Source organism: Hipposideros armiger, unplaced genomic scaffold (assembly GCF_001890085.2).
Source record: "Hipposideros armiger isolate ML-2016 unplaced genomic scaffold, ASM189008v1 scaffold_117, whole genome shotgun sequence".
NCBI lineage: Eukaryota > Metazoa > Chordata > Mammalia > Chiroptera > Hipposideridae > Hipposideros > Hipposideros armiger.
The window spans coordinates 2,383,555-2,405,867 of NW_017731467.1; the positions used below are offsets into that span (position 1 = coordinate 2,383,555).

Sequence of the window (22,313 nt, forward strand, 5' to 3'; positions counted from 1 at the left end):
TTCCCCAGCACTGTTCCCATCCCCCCAATTCCCCAATAAAAATCTTTAAAAAAAAAAATAAAAAAAAATAAAAAAAAACTTGCTAAAACATTAAATCAGATTTGAGATTTACCCTCTGAGTTAAAAGAGCCATAAAGTGGCCCAAAGGTGGCAGCAGAGGGAGGAGGTGAAATGGATGGTGTCTTTCAGCTACTCTTATTAAAAAAAAAAAAAAAAAATCATTTATTAAAATGTCAATTATCTACTGAGGGAAATCTACACAGGGTTTAACTCAGTTAGTATTCTATTTACCAATAAGGCAGAGATATAATATAAAAACAGTAGAAGAGTTTTGGAACTAGATAGTGTAACCACTACCTCTAAGTACCTCTGAATTATACACTTTAAAATGTTTAATTTTATGTTATGTGAATTTCCTCTTAATTTTAAAAAGTATTAAATAAAAACTGTAGAGGACAACCCATTTACCAAAAGAGAAAGTTTTTTTAACTTCCAATATTTGAGGGTAAATGCTTTATGTCAATGCATTCTATTTTCTTTCTCATGTATAAATAAAATCAAATTTTGGAACAAATTTTTATGAGAAAAATTAAAATTATTTTGTACAAAAGTTTTAAATGCTGCTCAAAGTTCTTATTGGGAATACTAATTCACAATTACAAAAGCCCTTATTTTAATTGATATAAATTATTATGAATAAAAAAGGCCAATCCAACACTTATAGGTGATACTTTTTAAAAGAAAGGGTTTACCCATTAGCTGAACATTACATTTTAAAACACATGCTAATTGGAGGTAGTAATTTTTTAGGGGGAGGGGAAAAAGGTGTGTGTTTCTACTTTTTCCATAAGGTTAACAAAACAAACCCCTTCTGCCCAGTGTAGTTTTTATGACTTCATATTTTATGGGTCTATTTACACATATGTTTATATAAACCACTTGAACACATATCTTTATAAATATGGCCTCACACATCATCTCAGATTCTTTGCTTAGAAATCCTTTATGTTGAGAAGATTGTAAACAGTGTTAGTTTCTCTTACTCTCCTTGCTAAAATGGAGGTATACCGAAATTTTAAAAAATAAGCAATTTGGTAATTCTGGGCCATTGTGACATAGGTGTAACCAAGTAGTAACATAAATAATATTAACTTGCATTGACTGTAGTGCATTATAAGTTTCTTTCATGTGATACAACAAGGGTACGAGTACCTTTAATTACACATAATCACTGTAGAACGTTTGAAAAAATAAGGACCACTCAGAACCTCATCAGTAGGAGATAATCACTGTTACCCTACATTTGACAGTCACCCCAACTCTGAGATGATCAGGGCAGACAAAAGTACCACTACTTTATAGTCCAGACAACTGTGGCTCAGAAAGATTCAATAACTCGCCCAAATGGTCACCCAGCTTCATTGAAGAAGCTGGTACCAGACCCAGGGTTTTCCTTCCCCTGCCTCGCACTGCTCTCCCATCATCCCCCACAGGCCTGTGTACAGGAAAGACAGAGATTATATCTTTTGGCCAAATGATCTATGACTCAGTTCCTGGGCACCTTCCCCTACCAACCTGCCAATATATGAACAGGCTCCCAAGCAGTCTGTGTACTGAAATGCATGACTGTTAACAGACGAGCCTCCAATCATTATCCTTTCTTTCAGGCAGATGATCCTATGCGACACTTCATATTCATCCACGCAATATTCACTTAGATCCCAAATAACTAAGAGAAAATCAGTTACCTTCTCCACAGGTCCATCTGGTCGAAAACCAGTCACGGTCACTTGGACTGACGTGGCCTTGACTTTAGAGTCCAGACGACATGGGTCATTAGCTCCATCAGTCCGGTTTGCTGCCTCCGAGCCGCCGGGCCTGGCCTCTGCCTCCAGTCTCTTGCAGTGTGGGCTGACCCTGGCCACCGGTTTGTGCCTGGGCCCCAGGCTTTCAATCTTCTGCTGGGGGGAACTGGGGCTGTCCACGCTCACCTGACTCTGGGGACCAGATTTGTACTCCAATTTGGGCGAACTCCGTGATCCTGATAGTTCCTTCCTCCCCAAGCAGCCAGGGCCACCCTTGGGGGCCGCTCCAGAGGCCAGCAGGTTGGCCGCATGAGAAGTGACCCCCACACCCCCCGGGATGCTCTCCTCTAAGTCCAATGAGCTGCCAAGGAGAGGCACCGAGGAAGCCTTGCTGACCAGTGTTTTCTGGGGATGTTCCTCTTGGTTGTTGATGCCCATGACCTTGGTAGAGGTTGTTACGACACGCCTAGAGTTGTCCTCTGTCAGAAGCCTGCCGGAACCTGCGAGGGTCCCCGGGAGGGAAATGCAGTCCCCTTCGCCATCAAACTCTTCCTCATCGCTGGCATCGTCAGCATCATAGCAGCCCACCCTCCTCTGGCGGAGGAGAGGGTTTCGGAGGATCTGCGGGCTTCCAGGGAGACTGGCTTGTCTGGCAACTGTCACCTGCTTGTGGAAGATCCCAGAGCCCCGCTGGCTTCCTAGAGACACAAGGCTGTTGGCCCTGGCTTTTCCTGATTCTCTGTGAGCTGGTGGGGAAAGGAAAGTCAAGTGAAATAATTTCCCATTTGGCCTGATCTTACAAGTTAACCCCTGAGCATTTCCACAATTGCCAGTAACACACCCTCTGGCCGCTGAGCTCTAGGCTTCTTGGGATCTGCACAGAGTGGACAGCAGGCTTCCCTCTCCTTTTCCTCCCTGTTTGTGTTTTTACTGTTTTGCACCTCAGCCTTTGGGCTGTTTAACTTAAACATGGGTGTTGCCTAGAGACAGAAATGCATAATCCGTCACCATCCAGCATGGCTAACACATTGCTGGGGTTCTAGATGCTGCTGCTGAGAATTCCTCTTTAGGAGGGTGCCCGGGGACCAACATGTGTCGCACCCCTAGGCCTTCGTATCACCCGAGGCTCGCCCTTCATCTGCAAAAAGGGGGACTTGATTAACGGACCTGTAAGATCCTAGAGTGTGTGGTGCAGTGAAGCCTGAGATTATAGTCTGTAAATAAATTCCAACCAGGGGAGGGAAGCAAAGCATGGGCTGCTTGGCACACTCTTCACGTCTTGCTAAATGTCGTGAACAATTACACGTGCTCCCACCTTGAAATGTTTCTATTAGAGACTAAACGTAAGCTCATCAGCTGCTCCAAATGAAAGCCAGAGCACTCATCACCTGCCTTTCCTAAGACAAGGGCATTTTTTAGTTCGGGCATTAGAAAGAAAAAGGGAAGCCATACCAGCAGAAGTCTGAGAAGTCAGTATCTCATATACTGAGAAGATAATGATTAAACGACTGTCTCTTACAAGTTCTGAATCTTTCACTCGGCACTTCCTAAAAGAATTAAGTTAGAGCCCAGGGAGGGAAGGGCCCTGGCAATTGGCTAGGATTTCCCTACAACATAAGGTCATCAAGTTGCCAACCCTGATTTGATGCCATAAATTTCAAGACTACTGCGGTGGACACAGCATCCAGAGGGACTCCAGCTTAGCCACATCCAACACTCTGGGTAGAGACCTTACTGCAGAACTGAGCGGCCAGTTGTTAACAGTATTTACTCAGGGTAGTAAGATGGCTCTCCACAACCAGGGGCATGGCTTCCAGTTCTCTCATCATGTTACAGCACCGGGACACGTAAACCGGTGTGGCCAGGGTTGCTTACTGGAGGTGCCGGGCGGCAGGCTGCCGTCCTCAGAGGTGCTGCAGCCACTTCCCGTGTGATCCTCGTCCTCGGAGCCGGCCACCACGAAGTCTGACAAGGGGCCTGGGCCATCTTGGGCAAAGTACTGAGAGAGTTCTGATTCAGAGATCAGGGAGTCCTGTTGAAGACAATACTGGGTGGCTCACAAGGCGCATCAGGATTATTTGAAACAGTAATTACTTCCCCTCTTTCCATGAACACTTTGTTCGAATCCACAGCCATTCGAAACAGCTGTGATAGTCAACACCCACTTCCATTTACTTTAGGATGGCTCAATTAAACAATGGATGAATAAAAAGCCAATGGTTGCTGCCAGACAAGGTTGTTAAGAAAAAAAAATTTATTATTTTTTTTTGTCAAATGTTTGGCAACGACTAGAAAAGCCACAGCAGCAATATATCAACCCTCCCAGGAAAAACATCAGGGAAGAGGTAAAGGAAAACAGAATGAAATTTTAAGCTACTGTGTCAGCCTATTGATGGGACAGAAAATGGGGGGTGGAGGGGGAGGGGTTTGAATCCTGCGCTCTGATCCACTGGGATTTAGGAAGAGCCAGATGAGAAAGAGTCTACCATCCATCTCCTTAAAGTCACAGGTCCCCCAAAACCAAGTGGGACCCTCTTTGAAAACTGTTTTTCAAAGTGCAGCTCAGTTCTTTCATTTTGTTGCTCTATTCTTTTCCTGGATGAATATTTAATAAAAAAAAAACACGTTTGTATATTTGTTCTCAAATTAGCATTGTGGCCATTTCCTGGGTAAGGTGGCCAAATGACTCATGGACAGAAATATGGGCTGGGCCCTCAAATTTAACTGATGGGCTCCAGGAATTTGTTCATGGGCCAGCTGAGCGCGGCAGCGGTGCACCTTGACTCACCTTTTTTACAAGCGAGGGACTCTTCAAGGGAGTACCTGTGAGGGAAAAATTTGACCATGTTGTTAGAACAGGGAAGCTCAAATCCTTACAAACAGGCACATCCTTATCTAGAACAGGAAGGAGCCAAGCTTATTAAACAAACCTTAGTTTGACTGGCACTGACGGGCCATGTGCACAGGTACAGACATGCATGCCATCTACCTGGGTACTCCAGTGCCATCCCATCTCCCAAGCGTCTGCTCATGCTTCAAGCCCTAACTCAAATACTACCACCACCTCCATGATGTTCCCCATTGGGAGCAACTTCTGAATTTCAAAAGTATTTTACACTCCCCATACACCAATTTCCATACACATAGTATCATTTAATTATAAGTGGATGCATCTCATCTCCCTTCCTCAACTCTTTATGGACAGGAACGAGAGACCTTGTACCTATTGCCCAGCCCTGCACCTGGATCTAGGAAGTGTTCTGGGATAGTTGTTGAATGGACTGAAGGATGAATGAACAAAGGAACACCACCCAAGAAACTCATGAAAGAATTGGGAGAGGGTGGAATGTCTATTTTAGTTTTTTAGTTTAAGGATGAAAAGACTCAGCATTTGAGACTTTAAATTAGATGCCATGAGCAAAAAGGTCTTGGAAATGGGGATCATGGCTTACTAAACTCTTTTATAGATGATCAAGGGAATATGTTGGGATTATGAGAGGACGGCTTTCAGGCAGTTCAGGAGTATGAGCTGGTTGAATAAAGAGCCCTTTATGGCTGGGCCCACTTTAAATATATTAATTATGGATGCAAATAATCGGGGTATTTCATGGTTGCCAAAAACTCCTATGCCTTCCTTTTCCTCTGACAACCAGTAACTCATGTCTCAGTTCCTTTTTCTCCCGACATCAATCTTAACATCAGTAATATCTCAAGTTCGGACATGTTTGCCGAGTCCCTTTAGGTTTCCATTCTACAGGAAACATGATTTTAAAACTTGATGCAATGTTTTATATTTTAAATTCATATGAAATTCTTACGATTGCAATCCTTCTTTGCCTGAACTTTTCCACACTTAAGAAGAGGGAAAGCATGAGTTTTGCGGCCTCGATTACCTTTCTTAAGTAAAAACTTTTAATTCATGTGAAGAAATCCCAGGTTTTTGCATGGGTAATAATACTCTGTATCTACCAAACAACTGATATTTTGGTATTGCTTCATTTTCACCTAGAACGTTTCAGTGAATTGAGCATAAACATGTGAAACGCTGCTACCTCATTTTTACAAATTATCTTAAAATAGTGTAAGAAGCATGCATGATTAGAACTTCAATAAAGCACATGAAATAACCGCAGAAATCAAAAGTAGCAACAGGGAGACAGGATGGAATCTCTTTGACAGCTACTTCTGCAAACCTGGTACTTAGAGAGGATCCAATAATATTACATGGGGCAGTGCCCCGTGGGGGAACAAAATGAGAGACCCTTCTGAATGTTCAATGAAAAGGTGCAATTACAGTACCTAAGCCAGGGGAGGAATTGGCCTCTTTGCTCTCCTGATAAGTGCTGCGTGCTATCACTTCATCCATTTCCTGCTCGGAAACCTGATTTTCAGCAGAAAGCACAAATTAGATGGTTTTATTTATTTATTTTTCCCCAATAAAAGTAGCTAGAACCAGAGACAGAGGCTGAGCACAGACAAAGAGGAAAACCACAGGGCCAAGTATGCTGATCACCCTTCTGAAGCAATCACTCAGGACATACAGGGCGTAGGGCTGGGTTAACTGACAGCTTTAAACAGTGTATTCAAAACAAGGCCTTCAGCTGGTTCCCAAGTCAATTAAGCATTCAGGTGCTATGGTTACCAACAACATGGCTGATGTCTCCCTCTCTCTAGAACACTCACTTCTGACTCTTTTTTCCTAAACATTTTATTTAAACAATTTCAAACCTACGTAAAACTTGCAAGCGTAGCACAAAAATAGTACACTCTTGACCTAGATTCACTATTTTTAATATTCTGCCACATTTACACTCATGCTCTGTCTTTACACGCGCGCGTGCACACAACACACACACACACACTGTTATAACTTTTTACTAAACCATTTGGGAATTAGTTGCAGACATCATGAGCCTTCACCCATAAATATTTTAGCACGCGACTCCTAAAAACAAGGACATTCTCTTAAATAACCCTGGTATTACTATCAAATTCAGGAAATCTAATGTTGATACAAATGATTGCCTAATATACATTTCATGTTCCAATTTAGCCATTTGACCTGATACTATCCTTCAGGAATGCTACTCAAAGTGTGTCTGTAAACTGGAAGTAGTTCCCGAAAGTTTGATTCCAGACTGTGATAAGATAAGGATTTTCCTCGAGAATGCAAATCAATACAATACCCAGCTTCTTTTATTAACAATGTCTTGCCAAGGAAAAAATGTCCAGTAAACTAATGATGTGCAGTGATGTAACTGATTTACATTCTGGCACAAGCTCCTTATCTTGCTGTGGACTATTATTGACCAACTTCTTTGCATAGTAATGTTTACAGTTTTTTGTTTGTTTGTTTGTTTTTGGCATTCCAGGATTCAATTCAGGATCTAGTTGTCATGTCTCTTTGGTTTCCTTTAAGCCAAAACAATTCTGAGCCTTTGTCTTTCATTATACTGATGTTTTGAAAAAATCAGGACAATCCAAACCCTCAAAGAATTGGTCTGATAGTTTCTTCATGCTTAGATTTAGATTATGCATTTTTTTTGTCATTAATGAATAATCTGTGAGGTAATAGTTTGAGACTATGTGAACATCCTGCTCCTAATATATTTTCACTCAATGGTTTTAGCATCATTGATTATTCTTACCTGAATCAATTATTATGATGAAATTTTCAAAATAGTAATTTTATAACTCTTCTTTTCCTTTGATATTTATTAGTATCATGGTAGATACATGGATTTTTTCCCCCTATCAATTGTTATCCATAACTATCATTATTCATGGAAAGATTTTTTTAATAGCCTGATATATGCTAAATGCTAAACTATGAGATATTTAAAAGACAATTACACAACATATATAGTTTCTTTTTTAAAGGTAAGAGGATTTTAAACCTAGAATGATAATTTTGTGTACTAAAATAACATTTAGCATAAATAATATTTGGATAAGCATAGCAATTTGTCTTAATAAGTAAATAAATATTTCTATACAGCACTCAGCATTACATTTTAACCTAACAGATAAATAATAATCACATCATGGCCTCTATGTAATACTTTCCTATAGGTGTTAAAAGAAATAAAATATGTACACATACATGGACACAGGCATATGCACACACCACACACACACACACACACACACACACACACACACACACACACTTTTACCCTTTCATAAAGCAAATGGTAATTTTGTATAAATGAGCTAGAGAAAACACCAGTTAATAGTCATTACAATTTTTTCTTGATACGAGGCTTTCAATATTTGCAATTGTTTTTCTGAGTGGGAGAAATATGGTTGGGGTTTGAAACAAGTGAAAGATTTGCTGGATAATTCTAATCATGTGGAAAGCCCCAGTACCAATTAAAAATGGGCCTCTATTACTTTCTTCTACTTAAGATAAGGTAGAAGCTGCTACCCGAAGCAGGTCCAAATCTGAGCTTGTCTAGACCTGGAGGGTTTGAATATCCCAAGTGGGCAGCCACTGCTCCAGTCATTATGAGAAACAGAAGAAAAGAAAATCCTTGTGGTATTTCTCTTGGAACAACATGAAAACTAAGGAAGCACATACATTCAGTATTAAAATATACTATTGGCATGAAATGCTGGGATAAGTGGTACAAAAATACATTAAACATAAAATGGAATTTTGACCAAAAGAAAAATATAGTATGATGTTACAACTAAGAACACCATGTTTACCTCGGAAGAAACGTGAAATCCAGTCAAACAATTACTGAAATTTGATTTTGGTGGACATATCTCCAACACCATCATGACGACTATTTTATTGCGGCTAGAAACATGAATCAACCTGTGTGCTCAACGGGACCGACCGTACACCATAGCCCATCAGGGATTATTATGCTTTGCACTGAATGCCATTTTTTGGTTTGACTATATTAGCAAATTAGGCAGATGTTTTTGGGCTGAGACGAAGTGGACTCTGAAAAAATCATGACCTGTGCTATGTTGGAATGGATTTTGATGTCAGACATGCCTTGAAGCCATTAGACTACAAACCACTGAAAACTTAACTTTCTATAATGTTGCTGAGGGATATGCTAGGTCAGCCACAGCTTACTGGACAGCTTCCTAAGGTGAACGGAGGTGTGGCCTTGTGGGTGCTGGAAGCCAAGAGAGGACCCTGGAGGAAGGAGCTGAGACTGGTCTACCTGTGACTAGGAGGCAAAGTCATGTTAAAAGTGACCCAAAGAGAACCATGGGGGCAGTAGGGGACAAAGTAGAACAGTCTCTAAGGGAGAGCCTCAGGACTACAGCACAGAAAGGAGAAAATTGGGAAGTGACAAGCAGAAAAAAAAGAAAAAGGTAGAAGTGGGATTTGATTTTATATTAATGATATTTATTTAAGAAGTTTTTATGTAAGCCATTTTTGAGAATGCACACAGATAAAAGAGAATCTGGAAAAAAAAGCAGTAGAGTTGACTTTGAATCAGTCTAATGACAATCTTTGTTCAAGCACTGTAGTGGACATCATCTTCCCAGATCAAGGCATAGTCACAGTTTGAGTCTGGGGGGGACCAGTACAACAAACACCACCGAGACACTAAAAATGATGCTATCAAGTTCTACACTAAAGAAATCCACACATGGCACCTGGGAGGACCCACAGGTCTCTTGGTGCAGACTTTGTACTCTTACAATGTCGTACAAGTCCATCAAGCACAGTAGCCTGGGACCATTTAGGACATAATCAAATAATATTACAAATAATACAAGTGGAGGTGGTGGCCTGGCCATATGACAGGAATGGGAGGCGCTAACGTTCTTAATGAGCATTTTGAGTTGTTAAAAGAAAAGGTCAATGGGGTAGAGGCTTGATCACTGCGCTGTACACCTGAAGCTGATGTTGTATGATATTGTATGTCAATTATAATTGAACATTAATATCTAGTCACAGGATGTGGAGTATAGTGTGGGAGTGGAGTCAGTGGAATTGTAATAGATATGTATGATACGTGGGGGGAGTGGAGTGGCAGATTGGGGGAGGAGGGCTGTCACTTTGAAGGGTAAAAATTAGAACTATTGCACTGTGCTGTACACCTGAAACTAATTTAAAAAAAAAAAAGAAAGAAAAAGGAAAAGGTCAAATTTTGTAAAATATAACCTGATTACCAAGTTAGAGACAAGCTAATTTTAAGATTTTTACATTGAGCACTCAAAACTAGTGCTCAAAAAGGGTTCAGATGAACTTGCTTCCATGTCCTGTGGTTAGCTTAAAAAAATTAAAAGCAACTGTACAAGTATAGAAGAGATACCCAAATAACAGCAGAGGTCAATGAGACGGTGTACGATAATCTGTAAGTTCAGCATGGGTCAACAGTATGATATCAATGATGAAAAGAAATTAGTGGGCTCGTAAGCCTTAATTACAGAAGTATTCTCTGCTCAGGTCAGGAATGGCCCATTCAAATCATCTAGTCTAACGATCTCAGATTTTCTTGATGCAGAAACCCAAAGAGGTTAAATATCTCACCAGAGATCAAAAAGCCAGTTGGGGTTTAATGAGAATCCAGTACTCCTACCTTCTACCAAATTTTAAATTCACCAATAATGTTGTCAAAAGTGACCAATAAAATTTTCTAAGAGTGTGAAGACAAAGAAATCCCGATTGATGATTCATTTCCCACGTGTATCAGTTACCTTGGCTAGTGTGTGGCCATAGGCCAATTCCCATCCCCAGTGGGGTGAACTGTCTCACCAAAGATGTGTCATCATTGGAATATGTGTGTCACTACTACTGGACAAACAGTCAAGTCATCTTTCCAATCTCAGAACAGTATAAAATATTTCACCTTTGGATTAGGGTGCCGGCCAATGACAAGGCGAACAGGTCCTGGGGGGCATTTGCTCAAGATGGCGTGGACTTTGCTTAAAGCAGCATGGCGAACGTTGACTGAGTTCACTTCTAAGATTTGATCTCCGCGGCTAAGGAGGCAACATAATCAACGCTTTGTGGTAACAGCTTTTTACAAGATTTTCTTCTGGGAGAGGTTTATAATATGAAATCTTTTCTGAATACTTGAAAGAAGCAAATGATATCCTTTCATCTTTGCATACATGGAAAACAGCAACACATTCACATAAACACATTCGATTTTAAATTGGCAAAGGTCATTACGCATATCTACCTGCATTTTCAGAAGTAAAGTAGTTAAATAAAATGGATAATAAGGACAACAAAGGCTACCCTTTCTTGAGCGCATAGCATATGTGTGGCACTATACAAATCAATTTACATAACAATGCTTGAATAGGTATTATTATTCCCATTATGTAGATAAGACCACAGGCTCAGAGAGGTCACCCAGATGTCACACACTGTTGAACTGAAGTCTGTCTACCTTTTGATCATCATGTGATAGCTCCTCGACCACCATCAACTTCTTTTTTCCTACCATCTTGAAATGATTATTGTAATATAATTTAAGGAGGAAATATCTGAAGCTCAAAGGTTACCCAAGAATTTGTAACAACGTTTCAAATTTGAACAAATGAGAAATTGAGGACAAGATGCCCATTTGACTTGAAATTACAGGGAGAGAACTCAGTGGAGAGAACAAAGACTCTTTATATGGGGTTTGAAGAATGTTCACTTGGCAGGCTCCAGACATATGGAACCATTCAAGAAAGAAACATCATCTTGGGATGTCATTAAAGGATTTTTTTTCCTTGGGTTCTAAAAGTATATTTTCTTTAATGTACTTTGGATGATTTGCTAAATTTTTTTTTTTCATATGGAAATTCACTCTGATGATTAACTGAAAACATAATACAATCTATTGACAGGGCCCCAAAATGGCAACCTCAAGGAATGTCATTTTGACAATTCTTCAACTGCCCAAGGACTTAGACGCTTATAGGGGAGAAAGGTGATACTGTTTGCACAGAGGGCTTTGTGCAATGCATGTACATTCTTGTGAAGTTTAGGTGGGCACAGGCCCATTGCAACTACTACATAACAGAGCACCTAGGCATGTCTTGTATAAACAGAATACCCACGCTACAAAACCCAGCTAGCTGGATTGAGAAATCAGACACGCGCTGATTTCAGACAGTAAGCATCTAGACATCACCACTCAAACAGGAATGAAACAACAGAAAAGGTTCAAGAGACTATACTTAATAAGAAAGGCCTCCCATTTAAGGGCATGATTTCAGGACTCTCTTGTATCCAGTGATTCTAAACCATGATGAGCAGTTCCTAGCACCTCATATAAATTTTACATAGCTGAATATAAAAGTGAAAGAATATATTTAGGTAATCAGAGATATCTGTATGGATTTGTAGTTTGTCAAGTTTCTGAAACTGAACTTCTATGTCCCAACAGAACAAAATAGGTAAGAAAGGCCAAGATCCAGAATTCTCCAATTCAACCCGAATTCATTTATATTAGCTTTTCATCTTTGGAGATGTTATTAATTATAATCCTGGCACTATTTGTGCAAATAATAAAAAGACGTAGAATCCCACTAGGGAATGTAATAGGGCAGGTATCTTATATGTGCATGTATTCACATGTTCACGAACACACCAGAACCCTGTACCATCAGGTTTACAACAAACCTCAGATTGCTCTCCATCTTGGCCACCGATCCTGGGGCAAGGCTGTGAATGTAGATGCCGGGAGGGCTGTTTTCTAGAGCCAGGCAGCAGGCACCAATGCCCAATCCAACTCTGGGCTCTGCAGGAGGCACCATGCAAAGAAAAAAAAAATAAAAAAAAGAAAAGAAGCATGAGTGATTTGAAACCGCATTCAAGTATATTCAGACCAGTAACCATTTGTTTTTTGACCAGACTCAGAAAGTAAACCCTGCTTTCCTTTGTCTACATTGCCGTGTTCTGCGAATGAAACGAGTCCAGGGCAGAACCGGGGGCTAATTCTGGACTGTGAATTAATCAGTGGTCCATTTGCTGCTTAGTTGAAACAGCCCCTCAAATCTGTTTTTGGACTATATAGGCAGAGATGAAGTAATATAGTTTATTCTGGATATACAACTTTAGATTTTCTTCACCTCTCTTTTTAGCAACTAAGCTCTTGGTTATTTAGTTGTTCCTGATATTTCTACAGTTGGCGGGGAAGAAAAGGAAACAAAGATGACAAGCAATACGATTTGGTGATCACTCAGGTCATAGTTACTGGTGTTAACTGTATTCTTAACTATAATCTTTTGTTTTTAAACTTTTATATTAGCCCTAGAATTAAGCTAGTCAGTGTTTTGTTTTTTTTTAAACTTGAGTCTGACACACAGTGAGTCATCTGGGAAGAGCTTAAAGGACTTTGTGTTACTGTTAAGTTCCCTCCACTTTAGTAAAATGACTAAAATCTCTACTTTTGATCCCACCACTGTCCATTTAGAGAATACCATATGTTGTTGGGAGCAGATTGCTCCAAAGGAACAATCCATAGAAAAAACATAAAAAGTTAACCTAAGAACAGAAAACAAGTTGTCAACTGAGAGAATGTAACAGAAGTGAGGACTAGCTGGTGTTATCACCTTTGTTGAGGGTTACTTCCATCACAATTCTGTCCTTGGGCCCAGGGGCCTTCCGACCCAGGGATGAAGAACTGCTTTCGTCTGAGCCTACCACTGAGGTTCCCCCACTGGCGTTGAAGTTTGGGGAGCTGGATCTGCTCATGTGTGTGGGTGTTGAGCAGGGTGTGAGGCTTGGGCTCAGTAACTTTGTGCGTACCGTCAAGACAAATAATCCACTCCGGATTTGCTGAGAAAACATGAAGAAAGTAGAGCTAAAACATTCAGACTGTCACTATGTCAAAGAGTGAAAAAAAATAAAAAAAATCACCAAGCCCAAACCAGAATGAAATGAAGGAAAGAAAGGCATAAGAAGACAAACGAGATCAATAAGAATGTTGTTACCTTAAAGGTATGAATGGCTTCTTGGAACGTCAAGCCCTTTATTGGTATTCCATTTACATCTAGGATTTCATCCCCTAGTGACCAAATAGGAAAATTACGTTACCGTCAAGCTTTAATTTACTGGAATCTAACTGCTCAGTCTGCACTAGAATAGGATACCTCATGGTCCCTGATTTACAACTCTATAAAATGTTTTTTGTTCCAATCCACTTTCATCAACCTAGCTCCCAGGAATGTCGCAAAATGGGACAATCAATGACAATGCATAGTCTTTTGCAGTAATTCTGTATTTCTATCTTTAATTAAAACAACTATGGAAAGCATCAAGATCTTATTATGTGGCCTTTGCCAAGTTTGATAACAGATTTCCTACATTTAGAGATCAAACTGTAAAAACTGAGTCCCAAGTCTTTCCTCATAGTCTTTGTTTAAAAAACGTAAACTCATTGGCAATGAAGCATGAACACACACAACATGTGAGAAGCCACTCCTATATTTGCAGAAAGACAAGCTCTTTGAGCCTGGAAAATCATCACAGAGCGTGGAAAATAGTTTCAATAATAGAGACAAAAAACTTGTGAGATGTTATTTAAGAATGGCAGCCCCACCTCTAGAAATAGTCTAGGTGCCTGATCTTATTGATGCTGTTCCAGAATCTCAGTCATTAAGCTGGCAAGTTACTGTATGCTTATATCTAAGAGATTATTGTAGGCTAATCTCAAACTGTGCATGTGTTTCTTCCCCCTCCCCCTCACATCCTGGACTCATCTTCAACACCAAAAAGGTGTAGTCAGGTAATGTTTCAGGCTGTTGATAGTGTCTGCTGGGAATATACAAGAACTTGGACATCCTGTTGACTTATTAGAGCTTGTTTCTAGTTTGTACTCTTGTAACATGGCCTGTTTTTTAAAATAACAGCTCATCCAAAATACTACAAAGGGTTCCCTGAGAGAAGAACAGATGGACAGAAGTGCAGGACAGAAGAGGGATTTCCCTTACCTATAACAAAGTTCAAAGTAGCGTAAGAACTCACATTTCCCCCTCCCATGAACAGCCAATCCCAGGAGCTCACCATGCATTTGAGTCAAGGAATCCTGTAGATGAGTTTAAAAATGTAGCAAGTCCCCATGCATTTGTTATGTGCCTTCTCTTTAAGGCAATTACAGAAGTTGTAAAATAAGTGAAAGAATCTGTTTACAAATCAGTTGGCATAACCAATTACTCAACTAAGTGAGGTTTTTGGTTTGTTTCCACAAGGGAAAAGAATGGAAACACTAAAATGGTTGCTCATACTCTTGAAAATCTTTGTACAAGATTTTAGAAAGACAGATATTCCATGGTTGAAAATCTAGTCCAATGGCTTGTATTTATTGTAAATGAATACAGGTGAAAAAAAAGTATTAGGAAGAATCAAATTGTATTAACCTGTCCTAACCGTTGATTTTTCCCCCTCCATTTTGCTCCATTCTACCAGCGTTGCAGGATGAATTTCAATCAAGTGAACACATGGCACATCTATTATCAAAATGCTCTGCTAGAATTGTAAGTTGTTCTGAAAGTAGACACAAATACCACCTGGGAGTTAAGCCTTCCTCTGAGAGAAAGAAATAAATATTCTGCCATCAAAATATTAACACTGGTCCTGTCTTATTAGCATACAGGCTTCTAGGGTCATTCTGCCTAAATAAAAGGAGACTCCAATTCACCCTCTCAATTAAAAAAAAAGAAAGCCAGTTCAATAAAATAGCACCTATAGTTTGGGCCAATTGAACTGAACAGTCATAGCATTTTTGAAGGTAACTAGAAATATTGTGCTTTAATCATTTTATGATGGAAGTATATTAATAAAAAGAAAAAAATCTGAATTCATAAGTTCTGGGATTTAATGTACAGTATGGTGACTATAGTTAACAATACTGTGTTATATACTTGAAAACTGCAAAGAGAATAGATCTTAAATGTTCTCATCACACACACACAAAACAGGTCATTATGTGAGGTGATGCAGGTGTTAACTAACCTTATCGTGGCAATCATATCAAATCATTAGGTTGCATACCTTAAACTTACACAATGTTACATGTTAATTATATCTCATAAAGCTGGGGAGGAAAAACACTTGTGTAGTATGCTTATACGTGTCAAAATGGTAGGTGCTATGGGGAATGCAAAAGATGTGTATGAACTCCAGCCCTGAAGCAAGAATGGAGCACAAAATCTCAGGAATCTTCAAGGCAAGGAGCACGGTCAAGGACCAAGGAGACAAGATTGACATTTAAAGACCCGAATAAAAAGACTGATCCACTTTTCATGTAATAGCTAATTTAATCCTCACAATAACTCTTCAAGGTAAGTATTAATATCCCAAGTTTACAACTGAGGAAAGTGAAGCTCAGATTAGGTCACTTGTCCAAGGTCATGATATGATAAACGCCAGAATCAGCCCAGGCCTACTAGACTCCCGAGACCACAGCCTCAGCTGCTCGTTTCACATCTTGCAAAGGGACAGATTCCCAGGGAGTCAAAGCTCACCGCCACTGAGGACCCCCAAGAGGCTTTCTCCTACCTTCTTTAAGTCTTCCATCCTCTGCAGCTGATCCATTTGGGAAAATGGTCTTGACAAAAATCCCCATCTGTCCTCGAATGCAGTCTCGACCTCCAGCAATGCTAAAGCCAAGGCCCTACATCCAAAGTAGGGGTCCAGGTTGTCACTGGAGTATTTAACTGAGGGCACCCTTCCCACTGCAGTGTTTAACTGAGGTGTCCTCCCCAACCAGGCTCAGAGTTAAGGTAACTAGCAGTAAATTCAAGGTCGTCTTCCCTTCTCCATTTACCTCCTCACATCTATTTGCATTGCTAGCTATGGGTTATACTCAAGAAAGTTTTAGGTTGAAACATATGAAATTGCCAATATTTGACAGTCTTTGATCTCCAATAATGGCAATTTCACATGGATCAACTAATAGCTCATGAGAGTCATTTCACACTATTCAGGTGCCATATTGATTTTATTCTTTTTTCCCCCAGTTTTTCCAGTTTGTGTAATATCAAAATAGACATTTTGATATTTGTATAATAGCAAATTATAGATATATTATTTGCTTTATGATAATGAAAATACCATGAAATTCATTCAAAAAGGAAACTGGGAGTATTCTCCAAAACTGCAGGGTCTGCTTTTCTCTCAATAGTGGTAAAAGTTGGGGCATTCACTCTACCTTTATGCCATATGGGATTATGCCCTGTCAGGTCTTGGTGGCTCCTAACGTCATAAGGGCAAAAAGGATGTGACCACCTCACTCAGGGGCCCAGAGGAAAGGATGCCAGAGAAGCCACTCCAATCCACACAAAGGCCACTTAATCTGTTCCTCTTTAAAGGTTTTACTTTTTATTTCATATAAAAACAATAATAAAAAGTAACTATTTAAGAAATATATGCTAACATTCACTTGGAGGGCAAAACAGTAGGCAGAAAAGAGCTCACCTTGCCTTTTTCTTTGTACAGCCCGATGATAGAGATGACCGATGGCCGAATGAGTCTCCAAGGAGACTCCACCTGAGTGGTGCTTAGGGAGCGGGCGGACTTCTTCACAATGTGGTATTCCTACAAGTCAGCACACGGCAAGGTCAGAGAATGTCTCGTTTATCCTTCTGTGGCCTCTGGCATAGAAATATATTCAGATTTTGAAAACCTCAGTTGTCTTTTGGGTTAGACAGCCATTTCTCTCTGGGCCAGAGGCTTAAAGAAAGTTTATTATAAATAACATTGGAGGACTAGCCTTTACTGCAATAGATCGCCATGCCTTTTTCCTCCACATGACAAATAGCAAACACCTGATGTTTCTTTCCTCGCCCCTACTCCACGGATCCTGCTTCTTGCTTTCTGGAACAGAGCCAGGAACCAGAAACCCAGAGGCCTCAGAGATGTAGAATGACCATTCTGGGGTCAGGTTCTCCCTTGGAAGTCGCCCCCTGCCCCCACCCCAAGTTCACAATCATGGTTATCAAGTACCTTGCCATTTTAAGCTTAATTCATTCACTCAAAAACTTAGTAAGCCCGTGTTTCTTATAAAACCAAAACCACAAGCCCAGATAACTGTTATTCTGTATAAAATATCCCACTGAGAAACTACAGCAGCTTTAGTTCTAATCCTTCACATTTGGACAATAAAATATTTTCCCGTAAGCCACACTTTCCCTTCCTGGCATGCAGCAGCACAAATCTTGATCTCTTTCCTGTCCATCACCCACAATATACACATGTGTAAGCAGGGTACACTATTTATAACATAAACAAGAGATTAAGTGAATCTATTGCTAAAGCGCTTCTAGTCTAGCTCCTTGCTATTCTGCTTAGAGTAATAAATTTCTTAAATGACAGATATTCCAGCATAAGCAAAAAAATAAAAAAATATATTCATGTTTAATACAAGAAAAGAAAACATCAGAAATAGTGTTTATCTTTAACTAGTGTATTCTACATTCAAAGGTAGAAATGAAATGTCTGCTAATGATATTTTTGTATTCCTGGCAGCTTACAACAATTATATTTTGCGGTTTTACAAAATATCTGCCAGCTATGTGGGCCTCCCAGACTCTGATTCAAAAAAAGATGATGTTGACTTGGCAAGGTTGCTGCCCTTTTACTGAAACCACCATGGAAACAGCCAGACATAGCCCATGAGTTTTCAACCCTTGAATACAGAGGTTCATGTGTGGATTCGTAAGGAAACCCTTTCTCTGATCACCAATTTCCAGCACCTCCTCAATCCATCTCCCTTTTGGGACCAGCGGGACCCAGAGGCTTGCCTGCTTCCCTGTTCTCTCAAAGAGTTTCAGTGGTCCCACTGCGCTTTCTAGATCTGTGCTGTCCACTGTGGCAGCCACTAGCTACCTGTGGCTGTCAGTATTTAAATTAAGATGAATTAAAATTAAAAATACAGCTGTCGGTCTCACTAGCCACTTTTCATGTGCTCAATAGACACATGTAGCTACCATATTGAGCAGTACAGATATAAAACATTTCCATCATTGCAGAAAGGTGAATCCTGGGAGAAAAAGAAATGGGTAGAAAATAAGACAAGAGCAATGACAATTTGAAGAGGAAAAAAAGTAATTTCTCTACAATCTTCACTAGCCTGTGCTTCCTGGTTCCTAGTTAGAAATAGATATTTCTAGTTAGGCTATAGCTACGGTTGGGTTTCCTCAGTAGATCAGTTAAGAAATCACTTCCTCAGTACTAGACATCATTGGCTATGATGGCAGCAAATCCTCTCTCATCTTCCACACTAACTAAAACAGCCTGACAATGTAGCTTTCCTACAACTTTTTGATCTCCTGATTCTGTTGGTCCAACTGGATTATTCTGAGCAGGCCATGGACTTGTCTTCAGTCTGGAGGAGTTTTCACCAGGTGCCACACAAGTTTTTTGCTGTGCTTTCTCTCGGTGCCCCAACTCAAGTTGCCTTTGGGTGGAACCCACACAAAACATCCTGATCAGCAACTGCGTCTGAAATGCAGGCACTTTTCGTTTTACTGGTCAGATAAAAGTCTCTTCATAGTGATTCTGGCATATCACTTTGAGCAAAACACTTCACCTCTTTGAGATTCAGTTGTCCTATCTGTAAAATGTTGACAACACATTAAAAGTGAGGGCCCGACCCAGGTGTCCTGACCAGGTCCTTTAGAGCTCTAGGGTATAAGAGTCCCCAAGTACTTACGGGGGTCATTATGGCCACACGCTCCTCACCTCCATCTCTGCTTCATCATAGACCTGGAGCAAGATGCCAGTGGTTCCTCTTGAGTCTTTTTGCTGATGGTACCAGGACTCAAAGAACACCCCACAAGTTCCCCAGAGACCGAGCGGCCTCCAACTTGGTTATGGGACTATATCCAGTTTTGACTGGGTTGAGGATGATGTCACTGAGGAGGAGCCCCTGTTCAGGGTTATGGAAACCCCGAGCATTTGTGGGGACAGGCCCTGGAATATTATCATCACCCACTTACTCCTGCTGCAGTTTCCTCTGACCCTGGCTATTTAAGTGATTACTGTGTAATAGGTAGGATCCCAGGCATAGCAGAGGTATGCACACTCCCTCCCTCTCTCACACTACCCAGCATCCATCCACCTAGTTGTTAAACTGACACCCGATGCGCCCACTAAGCGAGTGATGGTGGTTCACCACAGACGGTGAGGCGCCATTGTCTCCTGGCAGTTGAAAGCGGCTCTCGGTTCCAAAACACACAGTAGGAAGGAGATCAAGATGTCAAGATCCAACATGGGATTATTTTACTCTCTTGTTTTTAAATATTAGGCTGATTTCCTTCTAGCCTCCCTGGACAGACCTCACTCTCTGTACTGCATCTCTCTAGTCCCAGATACTCCTGGCCCACATAGATGGGCAGTTCTTCGGAACATGGAAGATGTTGCTGGTCTTTGAAAGAACAAAAGAAAGCCTAGAGACCCGGGGTGGAAACATGCCCTTCCATCGCTGACTGGTCAACTTTGACTATATAGAAAGCAAGAGGCTCCGGAGGACGGGACTACCTGTGACATTCCCGAAGAGTCCAGCAGCTGGGGAAGGGAGTGCTTTCGGCCATCTCGGGAGACCTCCAACATCCTGGCCCGGGGGTCCCCATTTCGCACCATCAGCTCATTATATTCTTCAACAGACTCTAGACGGTGTACACCCCCTTGAAAAGGCAGGGGAAAAAATATGGCTCGATAAGGGACAAAAAGAATCTTAAGAGCATACAGAGGCATAAACCTGTTGTATTTGTACCCACATTCGTGGTTTTCAAAAAACCTGGTGTCTAGTCTTTCAAAGCACCGAGCTCACCACGTTCTGCCATCAAGCTCTGCATAAACCAGGTGTGTGTTGTAGCCATTGATGCCAGACTATGAAGAAAGTGCCAATTTTTGAAGGAACCAGACTGGATAAGGGTAATGTAAGTATATGTCTCATCCACATAAGATACAGCCTCTGGCAGCTTATTGACAAGGCAATACACCACAGTGAGAATGCTCTCAGGGATGGTTTTCTAGTGATGCAGGGCTATCACTTTGTGGTTGGTACAGTTCCACTGGTGGGGCAGATGCTTTTTTTCCTGGGTAGAAATGACTTTTTAAATACACGTTTTACTAAAGTAGAACAACTTACAGAAATGTGTGCAGATATCATAAGTGTACAATTCCATGAAATTTCACAAAGTGAAGGTACCAATAACCAATACCCAAACCAAAAAACAGAATCTTGCCAGAACCCAAAAGCCCCTTCTGTGCCACTAACCACCCCTCACCCAGGATAACCATTTTCCTGACTTCTAACATCATAGATTTCTTTTGCCTATTGTCAAACTTCATATAAATGAACACATACCACATGCACATTTTTGGTATCTGGCTCCTCGTTCCTAGCATTGGTTGGTGAAATTCCACATGTTGTTGCCAATAGTTTGCTCACCCCATTTCTGTATACTGTTTCATTGTATAAACATACCACGATTTATTTACCCATTCAACTGCTGATGGGACATTTGGTTTGTTTTCAGTTTTAGATGGTGAACAAGGGTCAGCAAACTCTTTTTTGTAAAGGCTAGATAAGTCGATGTTTTAGGCTTTATGAGCCACAGATGGTCTCTGTTGCATATTCTTTAAAAAAATGTTGGTTTTTTTTTTTACAACCAATTAAAAGTGTAGGAAACATTTATAGCTCACGGGCCACACAAATACAGCTGTAGGCAGTAGTGTGCTGACCCCTGATCTAGGTACGCTGCGATGGAGTGTGCTTGTACACGTCCTATCTGTTGGATATAAATAGATCTAGGAGTGGAGTTGCTGGGTGACAAGCATACGTATATTCACCTTTACCAACACTGTATCACCAGCGCGTGTGAGCTCTAGTTTCTCCACATCTGTGTCACACTTGGCAATGTCAGTCTTTTTAATTTTAGCCACTCTGGTGAATATAGGATGGCATTTCATTGTGGTTTTCAATTTACATTTCATTGATGACTAGTGAGATTGATCTTTTTAAATATTCATTATCTGTTTTTCTTAAGTTGTAAAGTGCCTGTCCAACTCTTTGGCTCAATTTTTAATTGAGCTTCTGTCTTTTTGTTGTTGATTGATAGGATTTTATTAATCTATTTTGGATATTTGGATAAGTCGTGGGGTCTATGTATTGAAAATATCTTTCCCATGTCTATGACTTGCATTTTTACTTTCTTAATGGTATTTTTTGATGAGCAAACGTTCATGATTTCAATGTAGTACAATATATAGATTTTTTTCCCTTTATGGTTAGTGTACTTTTGTGTACTGTTAAAGAAACTTTTATAGTAACAATTTTTAAAGACATCCTTATCAGTACCTCCTTTATGTTATATGCTATTTTATTTTATTTTATTTATTTATTTATTTTTTAAAGATTTTTATTGGGTAATTGGGGGGATGGGAACAGTGATGGGGAATTGGGGGAAGGGGAACAGACAAGTTGCTGTCGTTTTTGTTCTTCAATCTAGTTATGGAGGACGTTGCTTCACTGGCCCAAGTTGGCACCATCATTGCACTCTTCCCAGGCGAGGCAGATCAGTCGC

The 22,313-nt window shown here is 40.4% G+C and overlaps 1 protein-coding gene across 12 annotated transcripts in view; it reads right to left on the minus strand.

Moving 5' to 3' along the window:
* PDZD2 (PDZ domain containing 2) overlaps nt 1-22,313 on the minus strand; it is a 385,588-nt gene that overhangs the window by 21,925 nt on the left and 341,350 nt on the right. For all 12 annotated transcript variants that reach the window (XM_019647870.1, XM_019647867.1, XM_019647869.1 and 9 more), the window contains 11 exons: nt 20,263-20,408; nt 17,200-17,319; nt 16,282-16,396; nt 13,716-13,789; nt 13,335-13,560; nt 12,403-12,520; nt 10,631-10,763; nt 6,105-6,186; nt 4,594-4,628; nt 3,681-3,837; nt 1,749-2,551 (listed from right to left, as the gene is read on the minus strand). In XM_019647870.1, coding sequence (XP_019503415.1) covers nt 1,749-2,551; nt 3,681-3,837; nt 4,594-4,628; nt 6,105-6,186; nt 10,631-10,763; nt 12,403-12,520; nt 13,335-13,560; nt 13,716-13,789; nt 16,282-16,396; nt 17,200-17,319; nt 20,263-20,408 — 2,009 coding nt within the window. The remainder of the gene's footprint in view (nt 1-1,748; nt 2,552-3,680; nt 3,838-4,593; nt 4,629-6,104; nt 6,187-10,630; nt 10,764-12,402; nt 12,521-13,334; nt 13,561-13,715; nt 13,790-16,281; nt 16,397-17,199; nt 17,320-20,262; nt 20,409-22,313) is intronic.